Raw genomic sequence first — 13,102 nt, forward strand, 5'->3', positions numbered from 1 at the left:
CGGACGCTGACGGCGATTGATCGCTTAGCGCAGCAGCTTGCAGTAAGCGCGACTAAGTTCCAATTATTCACGTGCCACGAAAGCGATGTAAACGAAACGGTAGCATGTGTACAACGTCCGAATGCGTTACGTCAGGATACGAAGTGCAGCTTGAATTATTGAGGAAATTATGGCGATAATGTTTGCCCGCGGAAACGACACGTCAAATTACACGAGGGGGTTAAAGGGAAAGTTAAAGGAAAGGATATTAGCAATCAGGCTCTCTCGGCAATGTTCCTTTGTCGGAAAATATTTTGCGTAAATAAAAAGAACGAGTAAAGTAATAATAAGTATTTCAGTAATGTAAGAAGAAGCTTTTTACGTTCTGTTTTTTTCTTCTTTTCTCTCACCAGATATTATAAAGATCGCGCGTTATTTATTCTTGCTTTTTCTAGATTAAAGAAAATTATTTTATATTTAATAATGCTTGACAAGAAAACGGACGTGCGTACCTTACGCGATATACTTTAAGCACCTTTCGTAATGTAATTTTAAATATACAGTCGGATATTAACTCTACTCAGTTTTGTTTTTTTTAGAATGCTTACAGAAGCTACAATTGATTGATCTAATTAATAAATACCGCGACGTGTGCGCCGGTTATAAATTTGTAATAAAATTATTAAATAAAATATTGTTAAATTAAAGACTATTAAATTAAAAATTATTAAATAAAATAAATGTAATTACTACAGTAATTATAATATAATTATTAAAACTAACATTCGACGTAACACTCGAAGTAACATGCGGTGCAATATTCGCGTTATAAATTTTTTTTCAAACGCGTTCAGGTGCCTAGAGGTATATCGATGAGATAAATAAACGATGATCAGGCGATCAAACCCGCAGCCTTAATTAAACCCGTATTCCTCAAACGAACGAGCCCGGCAGTCGAATCGCGACACATTAAAATTTTCCATACATTAATTCACGATCTTAAATTCAATATTGTAATCAGTAGAAAAAGAAAAGGCTAAGACGCCGACGGAGTAAGAGATAACACTTGGAAGTCGCTGAGAAATTAAAAAGAATCGATAAAAGTATTTAAACCGGGAGTTTAAAACATTGCGCAAATTAATTAACGCCCAGTTGGTAGAACGAGATAAGACGTTCTCTCCCTTTTTTTTCTCTTTCTTCTGTATCGCCCAAGAAGCGGCGCTTTTCGCAAAGTGGGAAATAGATAAAAGAGAAATGCGAGCGGAGGAAAATGGCAGGTTTAAAATTTTACAATCGCCGGAATCAGGATCGTTCTGTTTAGTTTTTGATGTCACTTCGTCGCGGTCGCGCGATCGTAACGCCGAGTTACGCGAATCGACGTATTAATTTTATGGACGCGCACGCGGGTATACCGGCACACGCCAAAGGAAAGGAAACGATAACAAACCGGACAGATATAATGAAACGTCAGAAGCTGCCGGCGACGTTAGCGGAACAATTCCCTGACGCAATTAAAGTTAGTTTGATTATCTACCCTTGTTAACGAATGGTATTCCGTAATTCCTATTGCAACCGCGTGACTTAATGTACTTATTATTCCCGGAATCTAATTGCAGAGTCAAATATAACTCCACGCGGAAAGGAATGTTTATAAGATTCGCTATTTAGCATGTAAAATGCATGCAAGTGCGACAACAAATCTCCACCTCAGTATAGACAACGAATTTATGAAGCATAATTATAAAAAAAAAAATATTTTAAAGACATATACGGTATATCGAGCGTTATTTTCTATTTTATTTTGTTGACTTTCGATATTGGACTTTTATTTTTTTACCGCTGGAAATTAATGTTTTTTTTTTTAAACAAGTTATTTCTTCCCGAAACACTCCGCGTATAAAGTTTTCTATAATATAATTTTTTCTTTTTAAATCAAATAACGTTGCGTAATATTATAAAGCTGCAATTATTCTGAAGGATTTTTATACGTCGGCTGATAAAGATGCTAACGCCGCTCATTTGCATCATCTGCCTGTTAATTTACGAAGATCGGCTCGGCGATAACGCGTTAAAAAAAAATATGCTAATTGCCGTAATAGTTTTTTTCTCTCGCTCTCCAGAAAGAAAATAATACAATGTTGATCATGGCGATAAAGTGCCTCCGATCCGCGACATAGATACGACTTTTGTAATACCCTAAATTACGGTAAATTACAGCAAACGCTTTTCTACACCGTTCCCCCTTTTATCATCGATCTGGAAAGGAAAATTAGTCTCGGCAAGACTCGGCGGGAAATAATTGCGCGTATTTCAGTGCCGGGGAGGGAAATAACGCTTTTACGTTACTTATACATATATATAAATACATATAAAAATATATATCGAAATATGAATTTAAACGCATAAATATTGATGGCCCATTGAAAGGTCGTTAATTGCATTTTATTATTGTCGCGTCGCCTGCTCGATCCGATTTTATTATTAATTCAAGTACTAAAGCAAGAGCTTCATTTCGGGTATGGGCGCCGCGTTGAGACGAGAACGCCGTCCGAGACGCCTCGCTGAAAACGCAAAGCTCCAAGCCTCTCTCGCCTGGACCGTCGCAAAACGTCCCTCTCTCGATAACGCGAAGAGTCCCTTCCCTCGTCCCGTATGCCGTGCTAACAAATATAACTCTATACATACGATATCGAAATCGGGTGCAACGCGAGCCGCCGCATATCGAGTAGCAGACAATTCACATTTCGATATGCACAGATGAATGCAGCTTTGCTCTGGATATCGCGTTACGACTATCGTGCTCCAAATCTGCCCGGATGCTGCAAGCGACGCGAGAATAAGAACATGAACGATCAAAAGCGGGAGCCGCTGTGTGCACTTTGTCGTTGCCATTAATTTCTATCTTTCTTTCTTTCTTTCATTTTTTTTTTTTTCTTTTATTTTTTCTTTTTTTCGCGGCCACTCGAATTTCGCGTTTGCTTCGAAACTCGCGCTAACGGAAGACACATCTCTCTGGCCGGCGTCCCTCGAAAGATGCGGGAACGTTTTATGCGGTTCTTTCAAACGTTTCGCGGTACAACGGCGGCGAGAGGCACGCTGATTTGTTTCATCCGCTTTATTCGTTCGTCGCGCCGGGATAAAGCCGGATTCGTAGATAAAGAGGAAATTCTCTCGTTATATCAAACCCGTCGCGGACGCACGATCCTTTTATCATTCCATTGTCGGAGTATATTCCCTTCTTTCACTCCCGGGCAAATGTGGCATAAATATTTTGCACGGCGAGATAATACGATTCTCTCGCATATATGTCTGCGGCTACGCGCGTATTTCACGTTTAAAACGATATTTTTTTTCTTTTATTTATTTCTTTCCACCCTGCAAAGACTGACAAAAACGCGAATAGATCTATTAAATACGAGCGATCGTAAAAGAAAAGACCCGACTTTCGATATTGCCGGCCTTTCGCGAAAGCAAAACGACACCAGGATCCCCGGCTGCTTTCGGACAATTTTAAATAACTCGATAACTTTTACTTCAACGGAAACTTAACGCACCGAGTTAATTGCCAAGTTATTTAATAATGAAACTTCGGCCGTTTTGTAAAACCCTGGCGCGCATTTAGTTTGTAACGAAGGAGAAAAGGGGGTTGAAAAAAAAAAAAATCGGGACCTCCCTCCGCCGCGGAGACGGAATTTGAAGTTTCCTCCCTTTAATTAAAAGCGATACGATAATAGCAATACGTCAAAAAACGGCGACAAAGGCGCGCGGAAATCGTGAGATTAAAGTAAGGGTTTCCGTTACACGGATTACACCGTGAAAGTCTCGCGGCGACGTTCGTCCGAGTTTAAATTGACGGAAAAAAGAAACGGAAAGTGTGGCTTAAAGAGCGTTCTCGGGTTGAGAAAATAAGCGGGAACGAGAATCGCCGTCGCGAATTATTTTCAGCGCGACACTTTCGAAGTGGCGTTCGTTGAATATTTGTCGATAAGAGGAGCTTACCTGAGATCGCGAGAGCTTGTGCCTGCGATTGGAGTTGACAATCTCGGCGGGTGTCGCGTTCGGGGTGAGAAATCGAATGCGATTGCATTCGATGCCGAGGGGGTGTTGCAACTGATGGGGCTGCTGATGATGATGGGGCTGCTGGTGCGAGGGGTCGTCTTCTAGATGCTCCCCCGTGTCCAGCATGCTGCCGCTTAGGGAATCCAGCTGCGTCAGCGATCTCGAACGTACCTGTAACAATAAAAAGATGATAATCGTAGATTAAAGAAAAAATTATAAAAAAGAAAAAAAATTTTTCTAAAATTGATTCCGTTCGATTAAACAAAAGGCGATTGCTCTCGCGATTTTTAGTTATTAATTAACGAACTATTAAGTAGAGTGATACTTTAATATTTTAACTTTCTTAACAATAATAATATTTTAATTTTAATTTAATAAATTACGTCGCTCATTAATGCAATCACGAAAATTTGGGCGGGGAAGCGTTATGAATTATTTCTCTTCTATCAGGGCGAGCAGTCTCGCGCGTTAAGTACCCCCCTCCCCCTCCTCCGCCGTTCCGTCTAATTCTCTCCCCGCAATTATCTTCCAATTACTCGCCCGGGGATCAAGGTGGACGCCCCGGAATTGCGAGCGAGAATAATACGATCCGCGTTATTGCGGCCGCGCGCGAACGACCGGGAATAAAACAAATTTGCGACCGCAATCAGAAGCACTAGTATGCGCGAGGCGCTTTTAAGACGACGAGCGAGCGTCGCGGTGGGTGACGTATCGATGGAGAACGGCCATCTGACGTTAACGAACTTACGGCGCGGCGGCGTGTAAACGCAGCTTGCAAGCTCCGGCTTCTTGCGAGATAAATTCCGGAGAAATCTCCGCGCGCTGCCCTAAAGCGGGTCACCGGACGACCTGACGACGTACGCGTGAAATCAATCTCTTCCCGTACTTCAAGAGGGTCCCGTCGTTTGTTATCACGATTTACTTGCTGCGCTGCCCTTTTATTCGCCGCGATAACTTACTGCCGTGACGTCGAGTTCTCGAAAAGATTTCTTCCCGCTTTTCCCCTTCGGCCGCCTTTCCCTCATCGGCGACAAAACGCGCTCGCGTATAATTGCATAAATTGGCCCGCCGGGAGGACGAGTTTCATCATTTAGCATGCGACGGTTTTAAGCGAAGTAGTTTCTCGAAGCGACGTGTAACTTTGAACGACGCTGACGGATCGAAATGGGAAAGAGCGCGCGCGACTGGCGTTAATTTTGTACAATGAGGAGCTAAGTGTCATTGCCCAATTTAAAGTTGCCGAGAAGCTATAATCATTTGCAAGGTCGATTAAAAATAATTACGTTAATCGCCGGCGAATCGTGCGAATCGCACGCTCGATGTTAAGCGTAGGTGTTCTCGATGTGGACTTTACAGAAATTCTTTACGTTTGAACGATCGATCAAAGTGCACGTCCTCGTTTAACGAATCGTCAATAATCGTGTCAAAAATGATATTTAACTTTAATATTAAAAATCCCCCCGATTTAAATGGATAAACAAACGCGGAGATTTATCGCTGCGTTTTTTTAACATTGTAAATATTAATCCATTCTCGACCACTTATAACGCGCGTGTAGGAGTATTTTTACGTTAAGTATACCGATTTTACGACAGTTTGCAGAAAGATTACTCTGTGAAAAAAGCATTCGCTTTGAGTCCACTTCCTATAGAAATAACACCACACTTTTTCTCGTATAAATAATTCGGGAGAAAAACTTTCTTACTTCGCACTCGCAGTTCTTTCAAAAACCGGCTATAGAGACATCTGGTTATACAAACTTATGTCCTTATAAATAATTTGTCTAACGATGCTCGACTGTTTTCAAAGAGGTTTCGCTGTAGACACTTGTATGAATAAGTTATCCGGCAAATAGACTTCCAAAAAGTACATACATCGTATTATGTTCACGTTCGTTGAGGAGGAAAAAAAAAAAAAAAAAAGGAAAAGAAAAAAAAAAAGATAGCAAGATAAATTATAAATAATGTCTTCTTAGCGTTTATTCGCTTAAAAGTTTTAATTAATTTTTCTTTACGACGATTAATAATTTTATAAAATTATACGAAACTCTTCGATTTTGTATTATGTCGCGAGGATCATAACGCATTTTTCTTATTTACTTTTTGTACGAAAAAAAGCGTTGTATGCGAAGCGTGCATAAATCGTTCCTTTTATAAACCTGCTAGCCGGCCTCTCATCTATTTCGCTTTATGCAGCGAATCTCGTAGAGTGCCCGTCGTGTATCGTACGACTTACGCTGATGTCATTCCAAGTGACGCAATGCGCGATACCTTCTCCGCATATATTAAAATCGAGCACTGCACGTTGCTCGCAATCTTATCGCAACGTCATCTGCAACTAAAAATCTCTCGCGAAACAAATTTTCTTTATTTTTTAATATTTTTCAAATAAAACGTTCCGCCTCCTTGCACAAATGACAGTCTTTAGAGATCTTTTCCTCGTCGCATTTTCGTTCGGCCACCGAGTTTCTCTTGTTCCGGTGTTTTTGAATTCGCGGTAAGTAATTGCGAAAGTATGGATTTTCACGTTCGACGGAACTGGTAATTATTCGCGACGTTTGTGCGCTCGAGAAATGTGCTTTCCTTATCGGGATAACACCGCGCTCGTTTGTATCCGTCATATCAGTTTGTTAAATCCCTAAATTCCACCCCGAATTCCGGCGCTAATTACAAAGCTCACCGCTCTTCGCGACGAGGATAACTTACCTGAGATCGAAGCCCGGCATTGTTACGCGATCAAATAAATTTCTCATTAATTAGTTTCTTGATTAATCAATCCTCGTCAGGGTCTTGGCGGTCGCGTAAACAACAAAATCGCAGGCGCTGCCGAAATCGTCGATTTCACGCGGTTCGACGATTAATTACCCGGGAACTCAAATGCGAGTAGTCGTCGATTAAAGAGAATCGAATTGTTTCCAGATTCCGGCTACCGTTTCGCGGCTATGAAGCAAAATATAAAAGAATATTCTCCGATTTCCGAATCTCGAATCGCGCAGGCAGTAAAAGAAAAAAAAAAAGAAAAAGCTGTTCACATTTTCGACAACGATATCACATAGATAGTTTAATATTTAACGCGGTCGACACTCTCGGATCTTTTCAGCAAAACACGCGAAATAAAATCTAATATAATAAAAAAAGAAAAGGGCACCTTTCCAGCATTTCATGTCGCGACGTCTATCTCTCGAAGAGACTTTATAACCGTTATCTTACAACGCGATACATTTTTAATCTCGCACGGCGAGATGTGTCTCGATACCCCGCCGCGTAGGCCACGGCCGACTTCCATTGGCCTTCGCAACAACGAAATATCCATTTTAGATTACGTCGACGGCACGATATCGTGCGGAGAGCACTTTTCTTTTTCCTTCTTTTTTTTTTGCGCGCGCGGTCTCCTTACGCCTGCCCACGCGGATGTTAAAATGCAAATGCGCGCAGAGTCTCATTCGCGGTAGCAGGTCGTAAAACTTGTCTTTAATATCTGAAACATCGCCAATAACGATCCCCGATATTAGTCGTAAAGCGAGCGTGCCGCGTAGGTATATAAGTCGGCGAACGTTAACCCAGAAAACGGTGCATTTAATGGGAACGACTGAAAACGCGAGATACTTAAATGTGTCGCGCGAGGTTAATATTGTACGTATAACAGGCTTGAATTCGCGCTTTCTCTCCCCCTTTTTTCACCCTCCGATGTAGCGCCTTGAAGAATCGGCGATAACGTGGAACAAACACCCCGCGATTTTTCGCGAATCCCCGATTCGTATATTATTCGTATATATTCCGGCGTTTTCCTATCCGGCCGCCGTCATTCGCTGAAGATTACGCGGATTTACAAGCCGTCACGGTCACGGACAGGCAACACAATTTTCGTCGATCCCCGTCTAAACATGACAGACGTTAAATCGAATCTTCGGTTCACGGCTCGGCGTGTAGAAAAAGTTATTTGAGAGATCGAGGCTGATTTCCTCGCCGGAAATGTGCGCGATTCAACGAGCTTAGGGCGATAAATTTTTTTTTAATGTACGGGTACATTTAATCGTTTAATATTATTAATATACATCGCACTTTTTAGTACAAACGACTTTGAAATAAAATAAATTAAATGTTTAATTTAGTATTCGAGATAGCGATTTTTCTTTCTTTCTTTTTCTTTATTTTATTTTATTTTTTTTTATAGTCAACGACAAAGAAAATGATCGAAGCGGCGGGAATAAAATATTTTGCTAAACTTTAAACAAGTACGATTCTTGAAGGAGTTTAATGCTCTTCTCAATACCTTGAATGTAATAAAATATACAGCTCTTGGCCCGGTAAAGGCGAAACTTTAGTTCAATATTAAAGAAGCGAAAGAAGAAAAGCTCGCGAGGAGCTTTGCTAGAGAGCATTATTCATCCGGTGAATTAAAAAACTAGTTCCTCGCAAGCTTACAATTGCAGCTGCTATTTGTATTCCGCCGGGCGATAGCTTTAATTTTTCATATACCTTTTAATTTTTCATTTTAACGGCCGGATATTTTTAACCTCGTTATAAAAATTTTCGCGAACGCGCCGGCAATTCAAAGACCAGAAGAAGTTTCGGCTGCTAGAGACTCGTCGACGGTTGATGCTCTTCATCAGCGCGGAATCGCCGGAACGAAGGTTGTAATTAAAGTAGAGCAAATGAGGTCGGCGGCAGCGGCTAATTGGATCGGGTTGGAACGAAGAACGACGAGATTCGCGTAAATTCAGTTATGAACGATGCCCGCGATCTCGGAAATTAAATCGACAGGCTTGGATGCGCGGGCTCGCGACTTGTTTGACTCCGCGAAATTATGCGAACCGCATTTTCATATGCGGCCTTTGGCCAAGGCACGCTGCGAAATTCAATATGGTTTATCTCCGCTCTCGAGAACGCGTTCCGTAATCACGGATAAAAAGATATTTCGTAATTCGTAAGCTGAAATATTCCAGCGGCGTCGAAAAGTTATTAAGAAGTCAATGTAACTTTTTTTTTTTCTCTCTCTCTTTTTTTCTTTTTCCTATCTCTTTTTCTTCTTCCTCTTTTTTTTTTTTTTCAAGTTTTATTCCAGTCGTTTCGTTAACACGAGTAAAATTAAAAATTCCTTTGAAGCCGACGCCCGCCTCGAGCTAAAAGTTCCGATACCTATTTGCTTTTCTGAGTCACGTGATCAGGGAAGAGACCCTTGGTCTTCAAGTCGCGATTTGCAATACGGCTGAGGAACTTCCTCGGGGCAGAAGTCTCCTCCAAGTCTGTTCGAAACTGCACAAAGCTGATCCGAGATACCAACATCCCCTTTTCCTCTGAACAACTGTCTCGGACCGCTCGTCATCGTTTGTCGCGTAATTGGTGTACGTACGAGTCCCGTCGTTAGGGCGCAACAGCACTCGTGATGTAATCGGCCAGAAAGATCCTCAAGAGCGAGGTCGAGCTTTCGCGCATCCCTCGTTTCGCTCATCCGATTTTAATTGCGAACTTCCGTCCTCGCGATTGCGTAAGCTCCGTTCAACGCTTTAAACCGATTCGCACGCTAAAATTGACCATTAACGGCAATACCTTTAACTGTCATCCCCCTTGACGTCGTTCGACGTCCCTTCTCTCTCTCTCTTTTATTTCGCTGTATTGTTTCGTACAGCTTTTACTCCGCCACTTTCATTTTCCCCCCTTTTCTTCCGTGCTTTAGCGACTCTCCGCGTCGCTTTAGCGCGAAATCACCTATATACGTACCAGGCACTTAAGCGCCTGTCGCAGATGGAATTATGTTCCTCTTCGGAATTAATCGAGTTCTGAAACAGAGACGCGCAATAACTCGACAGCTCATTTATACGAGTTGTTATAATCGCGTGCGGTATTAACGTGCGCGCGAGAGCTATCGGAAGCGAAGCCTCATTCAAGCTGAGAAATTGAATTTCTGAAATTGCCGCTGCGCGAATGGCGGATGTAAAATAAATCGCGGCGTCAAGCGTATTAATGCTAGAGATCGGCCGGCTACCGAGAAGCGTAGGAGGACGAAAACTGTAAACGTTTGCGAAAACTGATAATGCGCAGATAATGAGTCGCGGTTTGATGAATTATCGAGGCTCGTATATTCGGCGCGCGTATATTGTACATACAATATACACGCGTGTACGCGCCATTAAGCGTCTCAGATTATCCGCCGGGCGCGATAATATATCAAATCGAGAGGGAGGGACGGTCGAAACAATCGAATCAATGGTCCATCCAGCGCCCGAGCGATTTTATTGCAAACCGTCGAAACGCCGAAACGCCACCGGAAACTTTCGGTCTCGCGTTACGGGAGACGAGCTTCGGGATGGAAATTAATTACGCGACGCCAAATCTCGCCACGTGTTCTCGCGCGGCAAAGCTTCATAAACGGCAGGCGAAACGCAGCCCGTTCGTTCGTTCGTTCGTTCGTCGATCGCAGTCTGATTTTTGTCGGTTTAACGAAGGGCCCGCAGCTTTTTGTCGATCCAACGCCGCGGCTAACGAGAACCGCTCTCGTTCGCAAACTCGGGGGTGCGATTTCGCACGGGGAGGCCAGAAAATGTCACTCGAGCGGAGAAAAGCTCCGATTTCCCATTTTCGAGACGGGTTCTTAGAATTTACGCGCAATTTCGACGTTACTTTTGGATCACACTCGGTCGCGATAATCGTCAAAATACAATATTGCATTATTATAATTATGATAGAGATGAAAGTGATTAATTGCCACCGGGGGGAGAGACTGTTATTATATTTTAACCCTCCTCTTTGCGATTTAATTTTCAATTTAATGGGCTACGAAGTCGCAATCGCTGTTTAATTAATTATCGCAATTTTGCGTTATTTTCGCTACGGCGTCATTGTTCTCATATGACATATTGTTATTTAATTACCGCTGAACAATCGTCGCCCGGCGGAAACGAGATTTATAAATATGCATGTCAAAGTACAAAACCCGTTTGTTCTTGTTGCGCGGCGGCTACGACAGTAGCGGCGCCATTTATTGCCGAGCTTGTGGAAACGCTGATGAGTTACAGTTTAAATTATTACTACGCGCGTCGCGCCTGCAGCGAATGACTGGAGGAGAAGCAGTATGTATACAACGGTAACACTACAATATTAATTACGTTGTCTAGTGCCGCCGTAAGCTCTCGAGCTTTTTTTTTCTTTTTTTTTTTTGCTCGCGACCGGCCCGCTTTTCGTCAATCGCACGTACATTCTTGAAACATCGCCTCGTTCCTATAAAAGCTTTCGGAACGCTCGGAAAATGAGGGCGGGGAGAATTTTCAGTTTGAAAATTACGGTGTAACGCGTCGCCAAAATCTCAGCGTTATCAGAAAATAGGAAACCGATATCGGATGCCCCGATAGTGGCTGCGCCCGTTAATTACGCGTTAAACGCGAAAATTTATAATTTGAGGAGGCCGAAGCCTGTGTTGGGAGGATGATAATCTCAATTTCGCCTGGTGAAATTAATGCGCTTCGGCGCGCGCATGATTGATACAACTATGTGCAACCGTACAGCGTACCGTATTTCTGTCCGAAATTTTTTTCCTTTTTTTTTTTTCGATCCGGTGCGCTTCGATTACAAGATGGACGAAGCTCTCCGTCCGTGTTATTTGCGACTGCAGCTCGAACTCAACAAACTACTATTCGTAGCCGAGTTCGGGATACAGTCAGCATGTTTGCGGGAAACGACATGAAATAAATTCCAGTGCAATAGTCTCCTAGGTTCTTCCTGGGGAACTTGAGGCAACTGTGGCTCCAAACTTCATGAAAATTTTGTTGTTTAACTTTTAATGTACCTCGAGGAGTTTCGATCAGAAATACTTATTATTAGAAAACGTAGCTGCTATTGCTTAATGACAAAAGTTCCGTATATGTAACGACGCTAAAAATAGAGCGATAAGGAACGCTCGAGAATACTTAATTTGAAGCGGGAGGGAAAGAGATATTAAATATATCTTGATTACCGGGTAGCATTTGTCGTTATCGTTGGTAGTTTCTCGTTATTTATTTATTAAATATTATTTAGACTCCTACAATTAAAAAAAAATGTCTTTCAATTTTTACCCTCCGGTTAAATAACTCTATAAATTATAACACAGTCGAAAATTAAACTCGGTAGTCTCTTTAGTTCACAAAATAAAATTCTAAATTCGACAAGAAGTATCTGTTATTTTTACTTAGCCTTTTCTCGAATCGCCAAATTTTATGCACACCAAAAAAAAGAAAAAAAATTTATTATATATTATTTAAACTCCTACAATTAAAAAAAATGTCTTTCAATTTTCACCCTCCGGTTAAATAACTCTATAAATTATAACACGGTCGAAAATTAAACTCGGTAGTCTCTTTAGTTCACAAAATAAAATTCTAAATTCGACAAGAAGTATCTGTTATTTTTACTTAGCCTTTTCTCGAATCGCCAAATTTTATGCACACCAAAAAAAAGAAAAAAAATTTATTATATATTATTTAAACTCCTACAATTAAAAAAAATGTCTTTCAATTTTCACCCTCCGGTTAAATAACTCTATAAATTATAACACGGTCGAAAATTAAACTCGGTAGTCTCTTTAGTTCACAAAATAAAATTCTAAATTCGACAAGAAGTATCTGTTATTTTTACTTAGCCTTTTCTCGGATCGCCGAATTTTATGCACACCAAAAAAAAAAAAAAAAAAAAAAAATTGCAACGTGCAAAATTGCATTCCGCGGAGTAAGAAAAGTGCAGCAAAGTGTCGACAAATTTGCTGATATCATGGATCGTATACTTTCATATACTATACGGGTGTAAAAGTTTGCGTTGCGGAGAATCACTTAAAGAAAACAGGTGCGCTGAGGGGAAAAGTTTGCACGGGGCAATATACAGTGGGAAAAAGTTTCGATTGGCGCGGCAACGTGCCTTCTCCGCTGAGGTGCGTTGATAAGGTAACGGCATTATTGGCATCTCACTGCATTCTGAAACCGCGCGGGAGATATGCCTCGCGATATTAATAATAATACCTTAAAACGACACGGAATGCCGCATAAAATATTGTCACGGGCGGCATAAATCCTATTTACCAAATTTCACCGAAACCA

The 13,102-nt window shown here is 41.5% G+C and overlaps 1 protein-coding gene across 9 annotated transcripts in view; it reads right to left on the minus strand.

The window, feature by feature from the left end:
- The window catches only part of LOC139112265 (pleckstrin homology domain-containing family G member 5), a 116,706-nt gene that overhangs the window by 29,680 nt on the left and 73,924 nt on the right, over positions 1-13,102 (minus strand). For all 9 annotated transcript variants that reach the window (XM_070673196.1, XM_070673195.1, XM_070673197.1 and 6 more), the window contains one exon: positions 3,979-4,209. In XM_070673196.1, coding sequence (XP_070529297.1) covers positions 3,979-4,164 — 186 coding nt within the window. In that variant the 5' untranslated portion in view covers positions 4,165-4,209. The remainder of the gene's footprint in view (positions 1-3,978; positions 4,210-13,102) is intronic.

Source organism: Cardiocondyla obscurior, linkage group LG27 (assembly GCF_019399895.1).
Source record: "Cardiocondyla obscurior isolate alpha-2009 linkage group LG27, Cobs3.1, whole genome shotgun sequence".
NCBI lineage: Eukaryota > Metazoa > Arthropoda > Insecta > Hymenoptera > Formicidae > Cardiocondyla > Cardiocondyla obscurior.